This window comes from Ictidomys tridecemlineatus, chromosome 6 (assembly GCF_052094955.1).
Source record: "Ictidomys tridecemlineatus isolate mIctTri1 chromosome 6, mIctTri1.hap1, whole genome shotgun sequence".
Lineage (NCBI taxonomy): Eukaryota > Metazoa > Chordata > Mammalia > Rodentia > Sciuridae > Ictidomys > Ictidomys tridecemlineatus.
Window position 1 is genome coordinate 6985935 of NC_135482.1, and position 25914 is coordinate 7011848.

At 36.4% G+C, this 25914-nt stretch overlaps 2 protein-coding genes and 1 long non-coding RNA gene across 4 annotated transcripts in view; 2 read left to right on the top strand and 1 right to left on the bottom strand.

Annotated features, from left to right (window-relative positions):
* Window positions 1-25914, bottom strand: part of Xpnpep3 (X-prolyl aminopeptidase 3) — a 59887-nt gene that overhangs the window by 31581 nt on the left and 2392 nt on the right. For both annotated transcript variants that reach the window (XM_078052687.1, XM_005322221.5), the window contains exons 2-4: window positions 15471-15587; window positions 4999-5406; window positions 828-1030 (exon numbers count right to left, since the gene is read on the bottom strand). In XM_078052687.1, coding sequence (XP_077908813.1) covers window positions 828-1030; window positions 4999-5406; window positions 15471-15587 — 728 coding nt within the window. The remainder of the gene's footprint in view (window positions 1-827; window positions 1031-4998; window positions 5407-15470; window positions 15588-25914) is intronic.
* LOC120887366 (uncharacterized) lies at window positions 8151-14479 on the top strand. The gene is made up of 2 exons (XR_005730591.2): window positions 8151-8460; window positions 14275-14479. It is a non-coding gene; the product is annotated as an uncharacterized LOC120887366 (long non-coding RNA).
* Dnajb7 (DnaJ heat shock protein family (Hsp40) member B7) lies at window positions 21751-23980 on the top strand. Its single transcript, XM_005322407.4, has one exon. The coding sequence runs from the start codon at window positions 21897-21899 to the stop codon at window positions 22824-22826; it is 930 nt and encodes a 309-aa protein (XP_005322464.1). The 5' UTR covers window positions 21751-21896; the 3' UTR covers window positions 22827-23980.

The following is a 25914-nucleotide window of genomic DNA, read 5'->3' on the forward strand; positions in this document are numbered from 1 at the left end:
TTTTCTTTTAATAAGGAAAGTCACCCAGATGAAAAAGATCTTCTAACATAAACAAAGTGCCTTAAATGCATCTGATTCCAAGAGTAAGGACAATAGTGGCAAGCAGAGTGCTAACAAAATGTGCCTTACAATTAAAACATACACTAAGATACCATGCCCAAACCACCCTGGCAATAGGAGGAAGAGCAACTAACATTGATGAGTAAAAGATTCCTCTTCAACTATGGCATGCTTATTTCCATTAAAAAGAAGGCAGATTTATGGCTGGGTATAATGGCACACACCTGCAATCCCAGTGATTGAGGTAGAAGGATTGCAAGTTTGAGGCTAGTCTGAGCAACATAAACAAGACACTGTTTCAAGATGAAAAATAAAAAGGGTTGGGGATATAGCTTAGCATTACAGCATTTCGGTGGCCCTGGGCTCAATCCCCAGAACCACAAAGAGGAGAAAAAAAAAAAAAAAGGCAGATTTGCTGCAAGGTATTGAGCAGGTCTCTAGATATGTTCACTAAACATACTGAAGTCAAAGCTAGATGTTCATCTGCCTATAATGTTAAGTATATAACCTGAAGGTGCCTAATGAACCCTAAGAATTTGTGATTTTTGTAACTCGGAAAGAACTTTTTCAAGTTGGGCCCAGTGAAGAACACCTGAAATCCCAGCTACTCTGGAGGCTGAGGCAGAGGGATTAGAAGCTGAAGAGCAGCCTTGGCAACTTACCAAAACTCTATAAAATTATAAAGGTCTTGGGGGTGTAGCTTAGTGATAGGGTGCCCCTAGGTTCAAACCCTGCTACCAAAAAAACCTTTTCAATAGGAACCATACCTGTGATGTCAGCTTCCCAGCAATCTGCATTCTCTCAATTTCTGCAGAAGATTTGATTAGCCGGAGGCGCTGTACCAGATGCTGAACTCCCCGAACCTTGTTCTTGCTCCTGGCTTTGGCCTCAGTCACACTCTGCATGTAGTCAGAGTGAAGCTGTGCATGAGAAGGCTTCATCCAGTCATACCAAATGATGTTCGACTCAGCTTAGAATGAGAAAAAAAAAAAATTCAAAAAATAAAATTAATAGGCCAGGCATGGTGGCACATGCCGGTAATCCCAGCAGCTTGGAAGGCTGAAGCAGGAGGATCACAAGTCCAAAGTCAGCCTCAACAAAAAGCAAGGTGCTAAGCAACTCAGAGAGATCCTGTCTCTAAATAAAATGCAAAAAAAGGGCTGGGGATGTGGCTCAGAGGCTGAGTGCCCGAGTTCAATACCTGGTACCAAAAAATAAAATAAAATAATATTAATAAGAGCTGGGGGATGGGGAGAGGTCAGAGAAGGAGCATATGCTTAGCACTTATGAGGCCTGAACCAAACAAAATATAAAAAGAAGAAATGCCATAAAAATGATAAATGGGGGCCAAGGTTGTGGGTCAGTGGTAGAGCACTTGCCTAGAATGTGTGAGGCACTGTGTTTGATTCTCAGCACCACATATAAATAAAGACCACTGACAACTAAAAAAACATTAAAAAAGATATCTTTAAAAAAAATGATAGATGGGGAGCTGGGCCTGGGGCTCAATGATAGAGTACTTGTCTAGCGTGTGTAAGGCACTGGGTTTGATTTTTAGCACCACATAAAATAAATAAAATAAAGGCATTCTGTCCATTTACAACTACAAAAAAATTAAATACAGCTTTATCTTTATTACTAGTTGTTAAAGAACAATTATAACAATTGTTCTCTACCACCATTATTGATCCAGAGTACTGGTGAGTAACTGTACACAAAATAGATCAGAAGAAAGTGCTCAGATCATGATTGTATGTAAAAGCATCTCACCCCCTCACAAAATAATCTCAGTTCTACTGGAACAAGTTCTTCTCTCATTTTGGAGCAATTATTCCTTGTTATAACACTCTAGTTCATAGGCGGGCATGGTGGTGAATGCTTGTAATCCCAATGGCTCGGGAGGCTGAGACAGAAAAACCATGAGTTCAAAGCTAGCTTCAGCAAAAGTGGAATGCCAAGCAACTCATTGAGAACCCATCTCTAAATAAAATACAAAATAGGGCTGGGCTGTGGTTCAGTGGTCGAGTGCCCCTGAATTCAATCGAAGGAAGGGAGGGAGGGAGGGAGGGAGGAAGGAAAGGAGGGAAAGAAAGGAAGGAAGGAAGAAAGGAAGGAAGGGAAAGAAAGGAAGGAAGGAAGGAAAGAACGAACAAACTCTACTTCATAATATGTGTATCTCTCCTTTTCAACTTCTACCTATTCTTTTTGTAAATAATACTTTTAACTTCTTTGTGGGTACTGGGGATTGAACCTAGGGGCACTTTTCCACTGAGCTACATTCCTAGCCCATTTTTATTTTGAGACAGGGTCTTGCTAAATTGCTGAGGCTGGCCTTGAACTTGTGATTCTCCTGCCTCAGTCTCCTGAATTGCTGGAATTACAGGCATCACCAACATACCTGGCTAACAACTCTTTTTAACTTTAGAGACCTATGGAAATAGTCTATATATGCCTAAGATACATGATATGAAGGCTCATTATGAAAATGATTTGTACTTAACACCATATATATTTTATTTATTTATTTTTTCTGAGAATGGACTATGAATGGTATTCCTAACTATGTGAGTCTGAAGGGTCATATGTTTTATATGATGGAAAAGTACCTTGGGATAGAAGAGAGAAAGTGTACAGAAAACTTTGATTAGATATGCATTAGTGATACTACATCTTAAACATTTTAAAATAAAAGTGGTTTTACATGTAGATTGTGGAAAATACCTTACTCATGATAGAAGGAAATTCATTGTGACTTTTTAAAAAATTTTTAAGATTTATTTTTTAGTTTTCGGCGGACACAACATCTTTGTTTGTATGTGGTGCTGAGGATCGAACCCGGGCCGCACGCATGCCAGGCGAGCATGCTACCACTTGAGCCACATCCCCAGCCCTCATTGTGACTTTCAAAAAACAATCTATATCACCTGCTGTTAGTATATGAAATCACAGCTCAAATTTTTTCAGGTTTTAAAACTTTTAAATAAAAATATGACTTCAGTGCCAGGAGTGGTGGTGTATGCCTGTTAACCCAGTTACCCAGGAGGCTGAGGCAGGAGGATCACAAGTTCAAGGCCAGCTTGGGCAACTTGGCAAGAGCCTATTTCAAAATAAAATTTAAAAAAGAACTAAGGATATAGCTCAGTGGAGAGCGCTTCCACGAGGCCCTGGGTTCAATCCCTAGAACTACAGAAATGATTGTCAAAAACATTTTTGAAATTCTGTTTTAGAAAGTGACTTCAGGGGCTGGGGATGTGGCTCAAGCCTTAGCGCGCTCGCCTGGAATGCGTGCGGCCCGGGTTCGATCCTCAGCACCACATACCAACAAAGATGTTGTGTCTGCCGAGAACTAAAAAAATAAATAAATATTAAAAAAAAAAATGGGGCTGGAGTTGTGGCTCAAGCGGTAGTGCGCTTGCCTGGCATGCGTGCGGCCCGGGTTCGATCCTCAGCACCACATACAGACAAAGATGTTGGGTCTGCCAAATACTAAAAAATAAATATTAAAAAAAAAAAATTCTCTCTCTCCTCTCTCACTCTATCTTAAAAAAAAAAAAAGAAAGTGACTTCAGAAATGATTTACAAGCAATGCCAGAAAATCAGATGCTTAATATATATAGAAAATATAAAGTCATTTCATGCCTTCGAAATCAGAATGTTCATATTAACAAGATTCTCAGGAGATTCATATACACAATTTGTGGCCAGCCTGGGCAACTCAAAACTCCATCTCAAAATAAAATACACTTTAAAAGAGTTGGGGATGTAGCTCAGAATTAGAATGCTTCTAGATTCAATATCCCTTATTGAAAAAAATTCTACCAGAATGTAGAGAAACGCAACTGTGTATATGAATCTCCTGAGAATCTTGTTAATATGAACATTCTGATTCAGAAGGCATGATGTCAGAGCCTGAGACTTTACATTTCCAAAATATACTATGCGTTTATAATTCTAATATTAGAGATGATTCTGATGCAGGTGTTCAATGGTTAATTGGCTGGTCAGTGTTCTTTTTTTGGTGGGGGTTACTGGGGATCTAACTCAGGATCTCAAGATGTGAGGCAAAATGTACTGTCACTGAGCTACAGCCCTAGTTCCTGGTAAATGTTCTTGAAAAGAGGTTCATGTCCACACTCCATTTTAATTAAAAAAAAAAAATTGAGGTGGGGGTTACTAGGGATTGAAACCAGAGGCACTCTACTACTGAACAATATCACCAACCATTTTATTATTATTATTTTTTTTATTTTTGAGAAAGAGTCTCACCAAGTTGTTGAGGCTGGTCTCCTGAGTTGCTGGGATTACAGATGTGTAAGGATGCACCCAACTTACCCCTTCACTTTAAAAGAAAATTCTCTCTCTGGGTTTCAAAATAGGATGATTAACAGCATTTTTTTTTTTTTTTTGGAGTTGTACACAATAACTTTATTTATTTATTTATTTTTATATGGTGCTGAGGATCAAACCCAGGGCCATGCATGTGCAAGACGAGTGCTCTACCGCTGAGCCACAACCCCAGCCCCAATTAACAGCCTTTGTTAAAGAATGACCTAGTCGGGCTGGGGATGTGGCTCAAGTGGTAGCGCGCTCGCCTGGTATGCGTGCGACCCGGGTTCGATCCTCAGCACCACATACCAACAAAGATGTTGTGTCCGCCGAGAACTAAAAAATAAATCTTAAAAAAAATTCTCTCTCTCTCTCTCTCTCCTCTCTCTCTAAAAAAAAAAAAAAAAAAAAAAGAATGACCTAGTCAAGATTTAACAAATGGATGAAGTCTTTAAAGTAGCTCAGTTTTCTGGAGAACACTTAGGTCTCCTTCACAGCACTAAGAGGAAATGCTGCTATGGTAATTATTTTAGAAAAGTTAAAACTCTGTAGGCAAGGAAGGGTCTTAATCCCAACCTGGCCTGTAACTTGACTTCTGCTCCCATTTGTTACCTTTCAGCTTTGGTACTAGATGTTGAAATTCTTCTAGCGTATAGGCTTCATCGACTCCAGTTAGAGCTATTGCTCCATCCGTGCCAGATCGAGGACCATCCCAAAGTTCTCGACTGGGGTCTCTCCGAGGCACAAAAAGCATGGCTTTATGTGATGGTAACTCCTTGTCAGGCAGGCTCTGAAGGACCAGAATGCTATCAGGCTCTTGGAATCCACAGAGGTACAGGAAATTGTTGTCTTGGTGGAAAGTGTAGGGAATGTCATTGCTCATGTAGTACGTAGGATTGGAGAGCACAACCACCGTCTGGTCTGTCCCACTTTGCTCCTGTGCTTCCGTGTTGATCAGAGACATCAGTTTGTGTCTACGAAGTGCATATTCCACCTGAGATAGTCCTGGTGTCACCTCCCCTAGAAATGACAAATGCAAGTGATACTTTGCATGTCTACAGTGCCAAAGTATTAAGGCAGTTTAATATTAGGTGAAGATACTCAAGTTCATTTCTTCTATTTGTGCTACATCCCCTCACAGCACACAGGGTATTAAGACGATAAGCCAGGTTGGGTTGGGATTGTGGTTCAGATGTAGATTGCACAATCAATTTTTTAACTTATCTATTTTTAAAGTTGATAGAATTATATATATTTTCTGTGTATACATATTTTAAATCATATGTACATTATGGAATGAAAAAAATCTAGTGAATTAACATACATATTACCTCACATAGTTATCAGTTTTTGAGGTAGAAATACTTTATATCCACTCTCAGCATTTTTCAACAACATAATATATTGTTAAACATAGTCACTATATTGTTAATTTTAGAACATTTCATCAATCCAAAAAGAAACCTCATGTCTAAGAGCAGTTACTCCCCATTTTTTCCAAAGCCTTCCACTAATTGGCAACCGCTAATTTATTTTTGTATTGGGATTTGCCTTTTTGCAGAGATTTCATATATAGGTCACTGCACAATATATGATCTTTGATGATTCAGCCAACTTTATTCTAATAATTTCTCCAGTTATTCTACAACTAATTCCTTCTTTTCTCTTAGTTAAATCCAATCTATTCTTCCCTTGTTTACAATGTTACCTTGTTCACAATGTGTTACCTTTCTGAAATTTTATCCCTCCATACTAATTCCCTCTAAGATCTTGGCTTAAAACATTTGTAAGCTTGTTTTTAGATTGTTCTCATTAAAATGCTTTCTTGATCAACCCAGATCATGCTGATTTAACCCTTTGAGTTATTTTTTTTAAAAGGTAACTATTTTAAATTTATATAATATACACACTTATATAAATTTATAATTTATATACTTATATACAAATTATATATATACACATCTCTAGACATGTATCCTATAATTAAGTAAAAATGTAATCATATCTTATCCTTTGAGTTATTTTAAAAGGCAATTATTTCTCTCTATATATATTTCCCATAGTTATGCATAAATGTAATCACATCTTACTGAAATCTTTCACTAAATATCTTTCTCCTTTCCTTCATTGGCTCCTTCTTCCCTATACTACCTACATCAGCACCCCACCCATATCTGTAAACTAATATGTATCCTTCTTTACTTTTCTCAATACTCACATAATTATGAATACACAATGTTTTTTTAATCACTATTGTTTGACAAAAATGCAATATTGTACACTCTTTTCTGTATCTTGCTTTTCTAATATAACACCATATCAATGGAAATCCTTCCCTCTGAGTCATCTGGTATAGCTTCAATCCATCTGATCTGCTTGATGTCTCCAAAACATTTTTGAATAGCACAACTTTTAGAGCAAGCTCTATACTGGTAGGAATTCATATTGTTCTTAGTTTTCTGCTGCTATAATAAACTTCTTTGTAATTATATCTTGGTAATTTCATGACTTATGTTCCTATGGGATAGTCCCAGCAGAGAAATTGCTGGATCAAAGAAGACCTTTGAATTTTCTTAGAAATCCAGTTTAGCACATGCAACTCAGTTGTTTATGATTACTTTGGAACTGTCCAGTTCTTTTACTTATGTAAAACAGCAAATGTGATCAAATTCTGTAGTATACGTTTAATAAAAATAATTTTAATTTTCTAGACTGTATAAAAGAAAAAAGTTTACATAGTTATTATTGAAGTTGACAAGAAACAGAAGAGATAACTGAGGGCCTTACAGGCCAGTCTGAACCAGGCAAATACAGAGGGCTGGAAAGGAACTCATATCAAAAAAAATGTTTAAGACTGAGCTGGCTAGGAGTTCTCTAGGACTCTCAGGTAGAATACTGGACTTTGTACTAGAGCTGAAGAATATCTTAAGTCTCTGATAACTATTCATGTTAAGCCTGCTACTATTACCCAACATTGAAAATTTCCTACTTTACTCAAGCAGTGAGTACTTTTTTATAAAAGCAGAGTCTGACTATAATTGTGGATTATTTGACCTTTTCTTTTTTGCTATTTCACTTTCTTCTTTTCCTAAAATTTGCTTTAAGAAAAAAAAATCAATTCATTTTGTGTCTAAAAAAAATTCAGTGGTAGAGCATGTGCTTTTAGCATGTGTACGGCCCTGGGTTCATCCCCCAACAAAAGAATTCTGATCAGAAAGAAATTCATAATTTTAATAATTTCATTAAATTATTATCTCATTTTCATTAACAACAGAGTATACATTAACAGATATCAAGAAGTAATTTCTGAAAAATAAATAATTATTTTGAAACCAAAGTAGGATTGGAAAACAATCTTTCACACCATTTAAAACATTCCTTTATTTGTCAAATCCAATTTCACACAAACGACTACATGAGAAATGTTGAAACTGCTGGCTATACTTTCCCAAGTCTACAAATTATCAATACCAGAGAGTGATCATTAACTAAATGTTTCCAAAGTTTCAAAATCTCCAAGTAATAAAGAACTCTGTGGCAACAGAAAAATTACCCAGGATAAAGATATCTTTTCTTTTCATTTGAAGGAGGTGGGGGGGAAAGGTGTGATAAAGCAATGAACTTTAAGCCCTAGAAGTCAACTTGGCAGTTGTAGTGGCCTTTGATCACAGAACTAAGTATTATAGTCAATCTGACCTGAATTTCTTCTGATAAAGCTGTTTCTGAATAGACATTCTGGCACTCTGTCAAATTGTAAAGTATTAAGAAACAAAGTCATTATTTTGTCATGTGAAATCAATTATGGATGGGCAGGCTTTTCTAACAAGTTTATTTAACCAGTCAAAAGCCTGAATGTCATAAAACTGGACTTTTCAAGTAGCAAAGTCTCATAAGCAGTTCCAAGACTCTGCAGCCAAGAAGTAAAATTCTTCCAAGACATTCAGGACTTGGGGACTCTCAAGAGAGCAAGAAGAATGATTTTCATATTTTCTTGGCCAAGCAGAAAACCCAGAGAGGAAAGTGAAATAAAGACTAAAAATGGATAGAAAGATGCAAGTTTCTACTACAATCTAGGTATGTATTTTAATTATTTCCTGAAACTAATTAGATTAGGAATTAATATGGTCTAATTCTAAAAAGAATTCTACTTAATACCAGGTAGTTACTACTATAAATAAAGAAGTAGTTTATGAACTGATTTTATTACTATACAGTAGGAGAATGAAAAAGCTCGTGATTCCTTTATAAGGTAAAACAGATCTCTCTGAAAAAAATGAAATGACCAGATGATTTATTTAAAAATAAGTTGTACATGAACAGGATTCTTTTATTTTATTTATTTGTATGTGGTTCTGAGGCTTGAACCCAGTGCCTCACGGGTGCCAGGCAAGTGCTCCACTGCTGAGCTACATCCCTAGTCTTGAAATGAGCCAACTATAATATTTGAATTAGATTTTATTTGCATATGTTGAACAAAATAAGCCACATGGGGCACAACTATTTGATTCTGTATATTCACTTATAGGACATTAAGAACATACACAATAGCTGGGTGCAATGGTGTTCATCTGTTAATCCCAGGTATTTGGGAGGCTAGGAAGGAGGATTGAAATCCAGCCTCAGCAACTTAGCGAGGCCCTGTCTCAAAATAAAAAATAAAATGAGCTGGAGATGTGGCTCAGGGTTAAGAGCCCCTGGGTTTATTCCATGGTATCAAAAAGAAAGAAAGAAAGAAAAAATAGGCAAAACAATGAAGCAATATAAACACTAGAGGAATGGTTGAAGATGGAAGTGGGATTGACTGCAGGGGGCATCAGGGAACTTTCTGATATGATGGAAATGTTCTATATCTTAACTGAGTTTTAGATTACACTGGTGTACACTTTTGTCAAAACTCTTTAGATCTGTGAAATTCACTACATGTAAACTTACCTTATTAAAAAAAGCATACCCCTTTCTAAAACTGAAATAACTTTTTATGCTAAGTCTTCTCTCAGATGGATTTCTTCTTAAAATGAGAAGAGACTTAAAAAGTTCCCAGATTATCAGTACAGATGCTATGCACTATTTTGTAGTTAAAAGTGTTTACTCTGGGGTTGTGTCACTCAGTGGTAGAGTGCTTGCCTAGCAAGCTTGAGGCCCTGGGTTCTATCCCCAGGGCTGAAAAAAAAAAGGTGTATGGACTCTTTGAGTCAAGACTTTGCTAGTTAGAATCCTACCATAGCATAATACTGAGTTACTTGGGAATATCAAAGTTCTCTGTGCTCCAGTTTCTTGATCTGTAAAAAGGAGATAATAGTACCCGCTTAACAAAGTTGTCAGGAGGATTTCATAAAGGCTTAGAATAGTAAGCACTATTTAAGTATTAGCTATCATTATTACCAAAAAATAATTTATATTTGAGAGACTGTCATCTTGGTAATCCCAAAGCCAGGCAGAACTTTGCAAGAGTAAAATTTTCATGGAAAACCACTATTCATCTCAACATTCCTATCTGTGTAGAAGGCCTGGAAAATCTTTGGCTTTCTCACGTAAAAGTGAGTCTCAAGTGACTATTCATGAATTTTTAAATTATCATTCAATTCTTTTTTTTTTTTTTTTTTAAGAGAGAGTGAGAGACAGAGGGGGACAGAGAGAGAGAGAGAGAGAGAGAATTTTAACATTTATTTATTTTTTTCTTAGTTCTTGGCGGACACAACATCTTTGTTGGTATGTGGTGCTGCTGAGGATCGAACCCGGGCCGCACGCATGCTAGGCGAGCGCGCTACCGCTTGAGCCACATCCCCAGCCCCTATCATTCAATTCTTTAGAAGGCTCTTGACTCATGCCTGGAGCTGATTCTTCTTAATCTTTGCCCCTAAATTTTCCTGAGTATTTATGAGAAACACATACAAAGGTAAAAGAGGGAAATTGGTCACTTACTAAACCAGCATTTAAACTACCTGAAAACATCTTTCAAGATTTTCTATTTTTTCCTGGTATTTAAAAAAAGGCAGAGAAATCCTCTATACTTCTGCTCTAGATGGCAGTGTATAGAATTTCTATACATTAGTTATCAGTATTATGGTACATTGAAATAGGTAGTCAACATGTATCAGACATACAAGTGAAAGGTACGTTTATTCATCTATAAACATATGTAAAGACATAGGTTCTTTATTCTTCATTAATTTATAACTCAAGCAATGAAGATAAGATGAAAACACATAATTCAAATATATAGTATTTACAAAATTACAGTTACACCAGGGGTGAGAAAAAAAATATTAAATTACATAAAGACAGGTAGACTTTATGGTGATTAGTAATACAAAAAGTAGACCTTGAACTTAAATTTAAAAACTGCAAAACTTTTCATCAACTACTCTGCTTATCAGATGTGATATAAGAAGTATTTGGCGAGTATCCCATAGGCAACTGGTGTGCAGAGCAGCACACTAAGGAAGCTCTTCAAAACACATGTAGTTGGCGTGGTGGCACACGCCTATTAATTCCAATGACTTGGAAGGCCGAGGAAGGAGGATCACAACTTTGAGGCCAGGCTCCGCAACTTAGCAAAACTGAGTCTCATAAAAAAGGAAAGAAAAAGAAAAGGAAAAAACACAGGTTGTAAGCCCCCCTTAGATTCTGACGCAGCAAATCTACAGTGTCCTGCAGTACATATTTCCTTTGATGAAGTTCCCTCAATGGTCTGTGCAGATTTCTGCCACTTTTAATTTCTTTCATTCTTGGATATAAATTTTAATATTTTATAAACAGTATCAAAATTTCACCACCACCAAAATAATGTCCTTCAACTTTTAGATAGTATTAAAGCTGACCATGTTTATTAACAGCCCATTTTCTAAAAAATGTACCCACTTTTCAAGGGAGAACTATAATTAAACTATCATTGAAAGATTGGTACTCAGCTAATTTTGAAACTTTCAGGAAAGATTATTTGGGAATTCTTATCTACAACTCACTCTGGAACCAAAATTTATTTTATTTTATTTATTTATCTTTTGAGGTTCTGAGTGTCAAACCCAGACCCTTGGACATGTTAAGCAAGCACTTTACCAGAGTTCTAATTCCAGCACTCATCATTTTAATATGTAGTGATGTTTTGGTCAATGGTGGACTACATATTTATGAGGCTGGTCCCATAAGATTACATCACTTAGTGAAGTCCAGTAGTTTTAGTTTGTGTAAGCATATGCTATGATGTTTGCATAATAATGAAACTGCCTAATGATGTGTTTCTTAAAAATTGGCCCTGATATTAAGAGACATATGACTATATTACACTTGACAAAAATGGCATCAGATCTGCCATTATATTTCATGACAGAGATAAAAAGATAAATGGAGAAAGGATTAAGTTGTTGTCGTACAGTTTAACTCTGATTACTTCCCAAATAATCTGATCACTGCTATTATTGAGAGTAAAAAGTGTTTCTAGATATGTGATACAAGTCCCTCTGAGCAGAATCTTCTTAAAGCCAGTATCCAAACTATTCCACATATTCAAAACTTAGTTTTGCCTCATAATATAAAAATGTTAGCTACATAGGTTTTTGAAAATAATGCTTCATTAGTCATCTTACAGATTCTTCTCATTCATTCCCTGATTAAGTTTCTGTTTCTCTGAGCTGAATGTTTGCTGCTCTGCTAATGACAACATTATACCTGTGGCAATGTCAGAGAACATAGAGTGTCTTATACAGATATATAAAAAGATTCACAGTTCATAATATGATATATCTCAAAATGACACTCGCCTCCTACATGAAACCATATATATATCTGGGAGGAAAATAAAGGGCATGATAGTGATAGGAGAGATTGACAGTCATTTTCAATCTCTAGATACATAGTCCTTAGCATTGTAGAAACAGTCTATAATGCTCAGACTTCTCTAAGTTCCGAAAAAATCACTATGGGAACCTGGGGGAGCCAGTGTGATTGCAGTTCCAGATAAAGCAGTAGCAATACAGCTATAGCAGAATTCCTTTACTTCTCATGCCATCCTGCTGAATATTTTCCAAACCACCATTGCTTCAGGAATCTTGGGTAGGTATGGCAAAGAAAAATCTAAGGGAAATGGCTCCCAGAAATTCAGAGGAGCTAATCCAAGAATTTCACTGCTAAGAATTTAAGGAAATAATTGAGCAAAATACAAAGAGTGTATACCTATATTTACTTACACACACCACATACACATGTTCCTATATGAGTCTAGCCAGGCACAAAATATACACCTGTAATCCCAGGGGAGGATGAGCCAGGAGGATTATAAATTGGAGGCCATCCTGGGCAATTTAAGTAAGACTGTCTCAAAATACAAGCCAAAAGCCAGGCCTGGTAATACATGCCTGTAATCCCAGCAACTTGGAAGGCTGAGGCAAGAAGACTGCAAATTCAAGGTCAGCCTAGGCAATTCAGCAAGACCCTATCTCAAAATAAAAATAAATTAAAAAAAAAAAAAAAAAAAAGGACTGGGGACTGGGGATGTGGATCAGTGGTTGAGAGCTTGCCTAGCAGGCACAAGGCCCTGGGTTCAATCTCCAGCACTGAAAATAAAAAAAAAATATGTGTATCACTTATGGGATAATTGAAATAGCAATGTTTTCCAAAAGTTAGAAGTACTACCATAATTATGCCAAATGTGAAACCTTTTGGAGCAAACTAAGTAATAGGTGACATTATTTTATATGCCAAACTGCCTCATTGACTTTAGTTGTTTAAGAGATTTTAAAAAATGTACCACATGCCTTTTAATTGTTCTTAAAAATTTACTTTCCATCCCATAATCATTTAAACACTTTTCAAGTTTTACATCTTCATATGGAAGAAAAACAAGTGATCAATACTTTGGATACTATTTTTTCCTGCAAAATCTGTATACCTGATGGTTCCTTTAAAAATTAAAACACTGATAATTCTGTTTTAAAACTCTTATCTCCTCTATTCTTTTCTACTTTCTGGTTTAGTTGTTCTGCCTTGACTCTTAAATATTTAACAACAAAGGTGTATTCATGAGGATGAATCTTTTTTTCAACGTTTAAATTGCATCCTTACCAGAGATTTCTCGTTTCATTCTAGGTTCTTCCCCCAGCCCATTTAAATTTTGTGTATAGTTTGGAAAAGATTTAAGGACTGAAGCAGAATATCCTTGATGATAAAAGGGCATTCACATGGAAAACAAAACAAAACAAAAACAAACTCCATTTACTTCTCTCTCTTCTCATTTATCCCAATGTCCAAAATCCTACATTCAGGAGTAAAATTAGGACAGGCATCTGTTTTCCCATATAGCAAAAATAATCATATTTATGTAAATGAACACATACATGTATATATTTATTTACATGAATTTAAAAAACATGATTAGGCGGCACATGCATATGATCCCAGTGGCTTGGGAGGCTGAGATAAGAGAATTGAGAGTTCGAAGCCAGCCTCAGCAACTGTGAGGCACTAAGCAACTCAGTGAGATCCTGTCTCTAAATAAACTACAAAATAGGGCTGGGGATGTGGCTCAGTGGTCGAGTGCCCCTGAATTCAATCCCTGGTACCAAAAATATATCAATCAATCAATCAATTAATTAATAACATGTTTAACACTCAGATAATGTATAGCAAAGCAGTCTAGACACAGAAACCAATATGCTGACAATTTGATTACCATGTTTTCAAGGCCTGGAAAATGCAGCTCACCAAATAAATTTATTTTACCACAAGAAATCAATACCCTTCAAAGCTGGTAAATTTCAATATCAATTGTACTTTTTTTCCTTAAAAATGATTACAGGTAGGTTGATATGGTAGAGAAATACTTAAATACCAATTGGACTGCTAGTAAGCTTACCTTACAGCTTTGAAAAACTCTGATTTCTTGTGTTTCAGTGGTGAGCTGCATTTCCTGAGTCTCAGCCAATTTCCCAGCAGGAATTCCCGTCTGATGAAGAATCAGCAAAAGGAAGCCCTCACTGAGACATACTGGTATCATTCACTGAGTGGAGACAGTGAAAGAATAACATGTTTCTAAAGGCAACTTATTTTATTAACATATACGCTTACATAGTAAATACAGCTTTAATTAACTCCTCAAGGTGGGAGAAACTTTTCTTGAAAAACTGACAAATGCTTTTTCTACAAAGCATTTGATGTTACTCTCCTGGGTTTTAAAATGCCTACCTCTTTGTTTCATATTCATTCATCATAGCTGATCCCTTAAATGCTTTTTTAGAAAACAAAAAACATCTTTAGTTTTGAACACTCATTGATGCACCTTCTAGCAGCAATACTGGGATCTCATAGCAGAAAAACAATTAATGAAATAATTTATCAATTTTTTGCATCATCTTTATCAATTGAAATTGACTGCCTCTTCAAGTGATGACAAACAAATATGGAAATCTTTTTCACATATATAAAAATATTTGAAATGAACTTTAACACTTTTGAGAAAGATGTTTTTTAAAATGTCTCTTTGGGTATGTTTGGTTCTGGGGATTGAACCTAAGGCCTCATACATGCTAAACAAACATTTTACCACTAAGCTTAGTCCCAGCTCTTTAAAATGTCTTTAAACACAGTAGTTTACAAATAATCAATAGTCAGACAGAGTTATAAAAACTTTGACTTAGGAGGCTGGGGTAGGAGGATTCAAAGTTCAAGGTCAGTCTTGGCAACTTAGTGAAACCCTGTGTCAAAACAAAAAATAAAAAGGGTGGGAATGTAGCTCAATGGTGAAGTGTCCCGGTTGTTCCCTAGGACTAACAATATGAAAATAAAAACATCATGAAATAATATTTTTCACTAGTTGTTTTGAATTATGAAGTTTACTGTGTTTATTGTTATGGAGTGACTGTTAATACAGTATCAGTAATTGCATGTAGCTATTTAAGTTTAAATTAGTTAAAAATAAAATAAAAACTAGTTTCTCAGTCATCCTAGCAATATTACCAATGTATATTTGCCTACCAGATATTTCACAGAACAGCACAGATCTAGAATACTTGTATCACTGCAAAAAATCTTAATATTCTAGAGAAAGCACCTAAATGAAGAGACAGCTTGTTATGGTTAAAAGGCCTTACCTGGTCGGAGGAGGTGTGGATGTGTGAAGGGGCTAGGCTGGCCTAAATATCGATTTGGAATTCTCCTCTCTGGCACAGGCTGGAGAGAGTATCTTCGCTGTAAACATGATATGCATCCTGAAGGAAGAATAGAGAGGATGAAGTAGAACACCAGATCTATACATCCTTTATGGTACTCATGCATTTATTTCCAACACTTTGGATGATTCTCCCAATATTTAAATGGTTCTTCCCCATTGTGAGAGCCTGTGATGGGCTCTAGGAAAACAGAAATGAGGTCATCTCTACTCTCATCATATTGTCTGCTACAGTATAATGGAGACAGATATACACAGACACACATACATGTATGTAACACAAAGGTAGGAACAAGGTGAAGGAAGGGAACAAACAAAAAACAAGAAAGGGGTTAGGAAGGAATTCACATAGATAGCTTGAGGCTGTGTCCTAAAATTTAGGAGAAGATAATTAACTTTTTTTTTTTAAATGAGAATGTGTGAATGCTAAGTATGAGTGATATCATATTTAATCTTGGAATATTACAGCCAGATAACATATGAAAATGCTTAATCATAGGATATAATAAATGTCAACATTATTATCACTAACTGAACAAAAGTTTATTGAGCACATGATTGGAACATATGCTGGAGAAGACACAAGAATGACAAGGGTTCAACCCCCAGCACTACAAAAAAAAAAAAAAAAAAAAAAAAAAAAATCAAGATTATTTACCTGGGTCTTCAAACAATCTAAGAATATTCAGCTAGAAGTAGACGTGAGACAAGGTGAGAAGAAACAGCACTATAATACTGCATGGTAAATGTAGAAGTAGATTCAAATGCAAGTTTTTTTCCCCCCTTGGGTGGGTTCTGGAGACTGAACCCAGAGGCACTTAACCACTGAGCCACATCCCCAGCCCATTTTTTGATTTTTTTGAGACAGGGTTTCACTAAATCATGTAGGCTAATCTAGAACTTGCAATCCTGCCTCAGGCCCCTCAGTTGCTGGGATTACAGGTGTGTACTACCCCACATGGCCATATGTTAGGTTTTTGAGAACACAAAGCTATCATAATGCCTAGAGTTGGATACAATGACAAAAGGCATGTGGTACTCTGAGGAACACAGGAAAACATACAAAAGGTATTTCTGCAGATATATTCCTGTGCACATGTGCTTGAATGTGAAAGGGCAGGAGGAGGGAAAGAGACATGTAAGAATGCACCAGGGCAACAGCACCCTACTCTACCAGAAGGTGAGAGCTGCTGGAGGGAGATGAAAAGATTAGGAAGTTAGGCCCAGGCCTTTAAAGGTATTGTATGGTAAATTAAGGAATTAGATTTTTAAGTTCCACATGAAGTAGACATTATCATCATTATTTTATAAAAGAGGAATCTGATACAGAAGTAACTTGAACAAGGTCACACAGTACTGGAGAGCTAACATTCAAACCCAGGTTTACATAGTTCATAATCTTTGCACTCTTCCCTCTGTGCAACAGTTCAGGAGATCTTCTCTTTTAATCTCAACAAGGCAATCAGTACTGAACAATATCCTTGGAGCATAAAATCAGTACATAGGCAGAACATGATTAAGTATGGATCAAGTGAAAGATTTCTGTAGGAGTTATGAAGTATGAATGATGTTATATGTATTTGAGAGAGAGTTAGAAGTCTTAAATGTTCACCCAGATTAAATTTATTGAAGATTGTTGAGAAAAATAATAACTTGTTGGATGATAAAAGAAAATGGTGCCTGGATCGAAGAAACAGTCTCCTCACTGATTTGCCTGTCTTGGTCTTGCCTCTTCAATTCATCCTCTATAGGTCATGCTATTTCCAAAATGATCTTTCCAGTCCTTTGCTTCAGGCTGGGGTTATAGCTTAGCAGTAGAGCACTTGTCTGTAGTTCTTTGCAAGTCTTGGCCAGGCAAGTCATATGTAAATTCTAGGAGCTGTCTTTAAACTCTATAACAGAGTAAGCTTTCTAACAGTATAGCCTCTACTAACTGTATAAGCTTAAAATTTTCTACCTTTCAGAAAAAGCTTCAAAATCCTTAACTTAGCATCTTTCACAGTCTAGATACTAGACCAGACTAATTCTCAAAAACATTACTGAAGTCACACTAGGCTACATGAAGATGCCCAGCAAATCATTTTGTATCATAACAGCATTTGCCTTCAAAAATATAGTTGTCTTGGTCTAAAATGAATTTTGCCTCCTTTTTTTGACTATACAACTTCTAAAAATTCAGATCAAACATCATTTAGGTAGGAAGCCTTCTCTTACATTCCCAATCCTACTGCTACAGATGCAGATGTTGTCCTGTGATGCTTATATATGCTTATTTCAACTGTAATGCCTGCCACTTAGCACATAATTCCTAGTTTGCTAGTCTACTCTAAATTTTTGAAAGGCACTTATTATTCGACTTTGTTTTTCCATGACTGGATTTGCAATAGATATATTTTGAAGGTTAAAAAGCCTATCAGGGGAGCTGGGGTTGTGGCTCAGTGGTAGAGTGCTCACCTAGCACATGCGAGGCCCTGGGTTCGATCCTCAGCACCACATAAAAACAAACAAATAAAAATATAGGTATCGTGTCCAACTACAACTAAATAAATAAATACTAAAAAAAAAAAAAAAGCCTATCAGGGACTGGGAATATAGCTCAGTTGGTAGAGTGCTTGCCTCACATGCACCAAGGCCCTGGGTTCAATCCCCAGCACCCCCCTCCCCAAAACACACACACAAAAAGCCAATTAGTCTTCTGATTAGATGCAGAGAGTAAAGACAGAAGACGATGATTCCTAGATTGGTGGCCTGAACAGTGGGTGAATAGTGCACCATTAAATGAAACAGGAAAGACTTTAGGTACTTATCATTGGATATCACAATAGAAAAGTCAAATAGAAAGTCTTTATTTCAGAAGGAAGAGTGACAGGCTAGATAATAATTAAATGAAGGTATTAGAAGCACATAGGTGATATCTAAGCCCTAGGACTAGATACCACTTAGGGAGACTGAGTAAAGGCTAGATCTATAAAATTTTAAGTGTGAAAAGCACAGAAGAAAATAAGAAAATAGAAGACTATGGTATTTAGGAAGCTAAAGAAACAAAGGTATTTTAAAAAAGGAGGAAGGAATCAACTGTGGCAAGTGCTTCAGAATATGAGAAAGCCAAAAGGACAACCACTGGACTCTGTAACATGAAATTCCCTCGAGAAACTGACAAGCACATTTTTAGCAGAGTATAGATGGAAACCAGACTGGAGTGTGCCAAGAATGTAAGAAAGCACAGATTCCAAGAAAACAATTTTGAGAAGATTTCTGGGACCGAATCAGAGAAAATAGCACAACAGCTGGGAGTGGAGAGGGCCCCAGCCAAGGGGGATGACTAAAGCAGCAAGTCCTGTTTCAATTGTTCAATTTCCTAACTTTTCTCCTTATATTTTTACACTCTACTAAAACTAGTTTTCTCAAAGTATGAGTTTTTGGGTATCGGGCATTGAGACATATTCCCAGCCCTATTTTTGTATTTTATTTACAGTCAAGGTTTCACCAAGTTGCTTAGCATCTCATTTTTGCTGAGGCTAGCTTTTAACTCCTAATTCTCCTGCCTCAGCCTCCCAAACTGCTGGGATTATAGGTGTATACCACTGCGCTCAGGTAAGTATTCATAAGAGCAGAATTTTCCATTTTCTTTCTATTTAGGATGGGGAGGGTTACTGTAGATTGAATCCAGGGGTACTTGTATGTTTTAAAAATCTCAAACTTTTGGGGCTGGGATTGTGGCTCAGCAGTAGAGTGCTCACCTAGCACATGTGAGGCCCTGGGTTCGATCCTCAGCACCACATAAAAATAAATTAAAGGTATTGTGTCCAACTACAACTAACAAAAAATATTAAAAATAAAATAAAGGTTCAATCCCCAGCACCAATAAATTTAAAAAAAAATAAATAAAGGTCATTGTGTCCATCTACAACCAAAATAAGCAAACACACACCTCAAACTTTTGATCCTCCTATCTCAGCCTTTCAAGATGCTGGTATTATAGGTATCTGTCACTACATCAGGTAGAATTTTCAATTTCCTAACTTTTCTCCTTACCAATGGTTCTCAATTTATGTTTGTGGATGTCTAAAACCTAAACTCTTAAGTCTTGGTCCAAGAAATGTAGTAGAAGCTGGGTGTGGTGGTACATGCCAGCAATCTGGTAGGCTGAGGCAAGAGGATTGCAAGTTCAAAGCCAGCCTCAGCAATTTAGTGAGGCCCTCAGCAACTTAGGGAGAACCTGTCTCAAAAAATAAAAAAAGAGCTGAGGATATGGCTCAGTAGTAGAGCACCCCTGTGTTCAACCCTTGATACCAAAAAAAAAAGAAAAGCAGTAGAGTGGAAACATCAGCATTTGGAAATTATGTTCAGAAAGTTTAAACATTTTCATTAATCAATTATGTAGCTTTAGGCAAATTACTTTATCCCTCAGAATCTTGGCTTATGGGCACAAAAATGTTTATTTTGCTGAAATGCTATGTCAGTTAAATGAGAAACCACACGTAAATTATTTGGATCAGTATGATAAGAGGGTGCTCAAATGATGCTCAGTATTGTTATTGTTTTCAAAGGTAGGCAAATATAATCATGCATATGTTACACATAAATACATGTAAGCACATATACTGGAGAGAATTCCAATTACTTGGGTTTTAAACATTTCACAATGCCTCTTGACAACTAGCATGTAAAAACCAAAATAAATGTAAAGCAAAAAATACTCAGACCCGGCAAACAGCTTAGAAAGACTGTCTAGAAATATACTACATTTTTATATTTCATTAGAGAATTGTTTAACTGAACTGGTTTTAAGTGTAACGGAAATTAAAACAGACAAAAATAGAGAAGGAAAAACAGATTGCTATGGAGAATTTTCTAGGACAATAAAATGAGCAAGGAATAGAATTTTTTTAAAAAATTCATTTGTAGTTTGTTGATAATTTAAATTATCCCAAAAGAAAATCAACTTTGGTCTAAATAACTGGGCTTTCTAATTCAGTTTTCCCAATTGCCATTTATTCTCTACATAGCAGCCACTGATCCATTTAAAAATAAGTCAGGGCTGGGGGATGTAACTCAGTGATAGAGCCCTTGCCTAGCATATGTGAGGCTCTGGGTTCAATCCCCAGTATAGTGGGGGCTGGGGGAGTAAATCAAACAATTAAGCCCAAATATCTACCCCCCCCATGACCTTCCAAGGTGTTTGAGATAGCTCCAAACTATAAAAACCCAAAATGTTTGTTGGACTGATACTGTCTTTTAGTTCTATGCCCCCATCACATTGCCCTTTATTTCTTTGGAAGTTTATATCACATTATCTCATATTATGTTGTTTACTTATTATTTGTACTCTATTGTAAATACCATGAAAATTGGTACCTTTTGTTCAATACTGTTATCATCAATGGTTAATTTTTTTTACCTGTACAAAGTAGGGATTCAAGTTATATTGAATACATAAATGAACAATTTCCAAAATCTTTTAACTACATATTGAATACTATTAAACTTTTTTTGACAACAGGGATTGAACCCAGGGGACTTAACTAGGGAGTCACATCCCCAGCCCTTTTTGAGACAGGATCTCACTAAGTTGCTTCTGACCTCCCCTAAGTCGCTGAGGCTGGCTCTGAACTTCTGACTCTCTTGCCTCAGCCTCCCAGGTCACTGGGATCACAGACGTGTGCCACCATAGTAAATTTAAGTGGGTAAAGATACCATCTCAAATGACTCACCATTGGGATGCAAAAATCTGGCATATTAAGCCACTTTCTCCAGGAAGCCTTCCCTGACATCCTAGTCTGGGACAGATGTTTCTTATTCAATTGTTTATCAGCCAGTACTTCTTCTATCACTGCCTTTATTATATTGTTACAAATTAAGATAAATGTGTCAACTACTTAAAATCTTTTTTCACATAGTTCATTAAGTGATTTCTTTCTAAATCAAAACATGGAGGAAACAGAAAGTAAGGCTCAGTAATCTGGAGGTCATATTACATAATGCTGTGGCCACTAGCAAAAGGGCCTTTTAGTTTATGAGGCATTGTTTGGGGCCTTGGGGGGGGGGATACAGTAAAAACAGTGTAGAAGATTCAGGATGTTCTGGCGTGTCTCTGGTCTAGTTCCATTTGGAAGTTCCAGTCCCTACTTCTAACCTGGAATGACACCATAATGCAGCCCTCTCTGACATAAACTTATAACTCTGCTTTCCACATAATCAGACTTCTAATGTCTCCTAGCAGTGGCTCATGGTAGTAGTATTTCCTTTAATGTAAAAATGTGCCTATTTGCAGTCACTGCCTCTACCACCAACAGAGCCTGAGCTTCGAGGAAAAGACAGTGCTCACTATCCAGTGTACTGTTAAAACATGGTGGATTACTATGAAGTTCTAGGAGTACAGCGATATGCTTCACCTGAGGACATTAAAAAAGCTTATCGTAAAGTGGCACTTAAATGGCACCCTGATAAAAATCCGGAAAATAAAGAAGAAGCAGAGAGAAAATTCAAAGAAGTAGCTGAGGCATATGAGGTATTATCAAATGATGAAAAACGGGACATTTATGATAAATATGGCAAGGAAGGATTAAATGGTGGAGGTGGAAGTCATTTCGAGGATGAATCAGAGTATAGCTTCATATTCCGTAAGCCAGATGATGTCTTTAAAGAAATTTTTAGGGAAAGGGACCCATTTTCATTTCACTTCTTTGAAGACTCACTTGAGGACCTTTTAAATAGTCCGAGAAGTTTCTATGAGAGCAGAGGAAGTGCAGGATCCTTTTTCTCTACCACCAGTGAACATCCAACCTTGGAGAGATTTTCTTTCTATGATACAGGATATACACCATATAATTCACTGGGGCATGAGGGCCTTCCTTCATTCTCTTCCCTGGCATTTGATGATAGTGGGATGTACAACTATATATCTTTTACAACTTCAAGCAAGATTAATGGCAGAAACATTAATATGAAGAAAATTATTGAGGATTATCAAGGAATAGAAGATATACAAGATGATGAGTTGAAATCCTTCTTTGTAAATGGTGTGGCAGATGAAGACAGTTTTGCAGCAGAATGCAGCTGCAGAAGACATTCATTTAACAATTACTCACCTAATTTCTATAGCTCCAAATATGTACCGCAATATACTTTTGTGGACAATGATGAGCAAGGTATACCTTTCATTACCAGCAACTGGGATCCCTCTATTTTCTCAGCAGAATTCAAAGAAGATGGTAAGAGGAAAAAAAAGAAGCACAAAGAAGTGCAGAAAAAGAAGTCAACCAAAAGGAATCTCTAAACTGACTTTAGACACATTATGTTCATATAACATTTGAACATGACTCTTTTGTGTGTTTTGGTTAATTACAGAGTTTTATAGATAACATTTGTTTAATACTATCCAAGGTTATGTTTTTGACCTTTTAAGTAGGTTTACGAGCATTGGTCTATAGCTTGGATTAGGTACGTCAGAAAAAGATGATCTTATGGTAACATGGGGATGTTAAAACTTAGGAAAACTGAAAATATTTATTTTTTATTTTTGAGCTATTTGCGTATAGAATTTGTCCCCACTAGAGTTTATGACCTACTTCATTCCTTTTATCTGACTAAAACCACTATACAAACTTTTGAAATATGTATAGCATTAGTAGACAAAAATGTATTAAGATACACAGGTTCAGACTATATACTTTTATCATGAAATGACTTTTTCCCAGTGGAGGCACAGCATTTTATACATGACTTAAAGATACTACAAATTAAAGTATAAAAATATTTTCTTTTGGGTTGAAATAGACTTATATTTGTACAAACATGTTCACAGCTGTAGTATTCAAAACAACCAAGAGGAGGAAGTAACCCAAATATCTACCAACAGATGAACGGATAAAACATGGTGTGTACACACAAATATTATTCAGCCTTAGAAAGAATGTATCATATGCTACAACATGGGTGAGTTTTCAGGACATTATGGTAAGTGAAATAAGCCAGTCACTCAAAGACAAATACTGTATGATTCACTTAGATAACATATCTAAAGTAGTACAATTCAGAAAGTAGGACACTGGTTACTAGGGACTGGGAAGAAGGGGAAAAAGAGGAACTTATGGTCATGGAGCTTCAGATTTGCCATATGAAAATATTTTGAAGATGTTTCACAACAATGTGAATATACTAATATCATTAAACTGGATATTTTAAAATGGTTAATACAGTAAATCTTACATAACATGTGTTTTACCATAATTATTTTTTTCTTTTGGTATGGGGGACTGAACCCAGGGGCGGTCAACCATTAAGCAACATCCCCATTCTATTTTTAAAAGTTTGAGACAGGGTCTCACTAAGTTGCTGAAGCTGGCTTGAACTTGTGATCTGCCTGCCTCAGCCTCTTAAACCACTGGGATTACAGGCATGTACCAGAAAGCTAGGCCACAATTTTTTTTTAAAAAGCTAGTATTATCCAGATTTTTCAGAGAAATCTGGCTATATCATATGTGGCAACCTATCATTCATTCACTTCTATTTTCATCTGAAGTTTGTACACAGGATCAACAAACTCATTACTCTAAAATACTACCTATGTCCTTTTAAATTTAGGGTCATGTTGGGAGAAAACAGATGAGCTACAAATAACACTGGGTATCAAGCAAGTGGTCTGAAGTAAATATCTGCATATATTTATTTCTTTTAAAATGTGTTAACTTTGACTCAACACTATTCACTATTTGTAGCTTCCTGTAATTATTTCACTTTCAAAATAATATATTGTCTCTCAATTATTTTTTTCATTAGCACTTTTTGAGTACCTGTTATTTGTCAGTCAGCGTTATATAGGTTCTTGGGGTATAACAGTGAACAAACAACAAAAATCTTAGCTGTTACAGTTACAAACTAGAGATAAAAAATAAATATTAAAATAATCTGGCTGGGTACAGTGGTGCACACCTGTAATCCCAGTGACTTGGAAGGCTGAGGCAGGAGGATCACAAGTTCAAAGCCAGCCTTAATAACCTTGTGGGGCCCTCAAAAACCTAGTGAGACCCTGTTTCAAAATAAGAAACAAAAAAGGCTGGGAATGTAGCTCAGTTTTAAAGCACCCCTAGGTTCAATCCTTGGTACCCAACGTCCGCCGCCCCCCACCCAGGGCTTTTATTTTTTTTGAGACAGGGTCTTCGTATGTTGCCCATGCTGGCCTCAAAGGATCCTCCTGTCTCAACCTCTCAAATATTTGGGAATATTAGCATATGCCATTGCATCCAAATCAGTTCTTTGTTTTAGGTCTAAAAAAATTTTGGGATACACAGATTGTAATTTTAGCTAAAGTAGCCAGGGAAAGTGGTTAGATTCAACATGCCAAGGATACTGACTACGGTATCTGGTGAAAGTAAATTCCAGGCAAAAGGAAGTAGCAAGTGCCACATCCCTAAGACAGCTGCATAAAATGCATTAGAGGAGACGATTATGGCAAATTAAGACAGCAAATAGATGAAGTTAGAAAGGCAGAAGGGTTGAAAGGAAGTCAGATTATGCGTGAACCGCTAGATCACAATATGCACATTGCGTATCATACACAGGATTCCTTGGGGAATTTGAGAAAAAGAGTAACAAAACATGATATATTTAAATAGGACCCCTCTGGCCGCTTTGGTTGAAAACAGACTCAAAGTAAGCATGGTAACCACACTATTGCCATAAGAAAATATAGTGGTTTGGTCCAGCGCAGTGGCAAAGAATTATAAAAATGTGGGATATTCAATAGGTAGGGTTAAACAGAATATGCTGACAATTTTGGGATATGACAGAAGAGGATGACAAGGTTTTTAGTACAACATAGCAAGAAGAAGGGAGTTGTCATTCACTGAGATAAGAGTACAAGGTTTGGATACGCTACATTTAAGATGCTTAAATTCAGTAAGCATTGAAAAGAATTTCCTGCATTGTAACTATTACAATTATTTGCCTAATCTGCCTCCCATGAAAGCAGCCACTTTTATATTCAGTGCTCTTTGTTTGGTGCTCAATGTTTGCTGAATGAGTTATCTGCAAATAGGTTTTTAAAAATACTGTCTTTAATATTCTCAGTATTTCCTTTTCTCATGTCAGACTTAAAATGATATATTTTGAATGACTTAATCTTTTAAAATACAACAAATTAATGCATCACTAGTGTTTTATTGTCCTCAGATGACTGGATGGTGCTAATAGCATAGTTCATCTAATGAAATCTCTATTAGGTTTATTATCTGGGATTGGAGGTGTAGTTCAGTGGTAGAGCTAGTGTTTGGCAGGCATGAGGATCTCGGTTCAATCCCCCGCGTGCACACATACACAAGTGAAAAATACAATAAATTCAATTTAGGTTTGCATGACTTTCTTTT

Coding starts and splice junctions, on each gene's coding strand:
- Dnajb7 (XM_005322407.4), top strand. CDS start 21,897: ATGGTGGATTACTATGAAGTTCTAGGAGTACAGCGATATGCTTCACCT.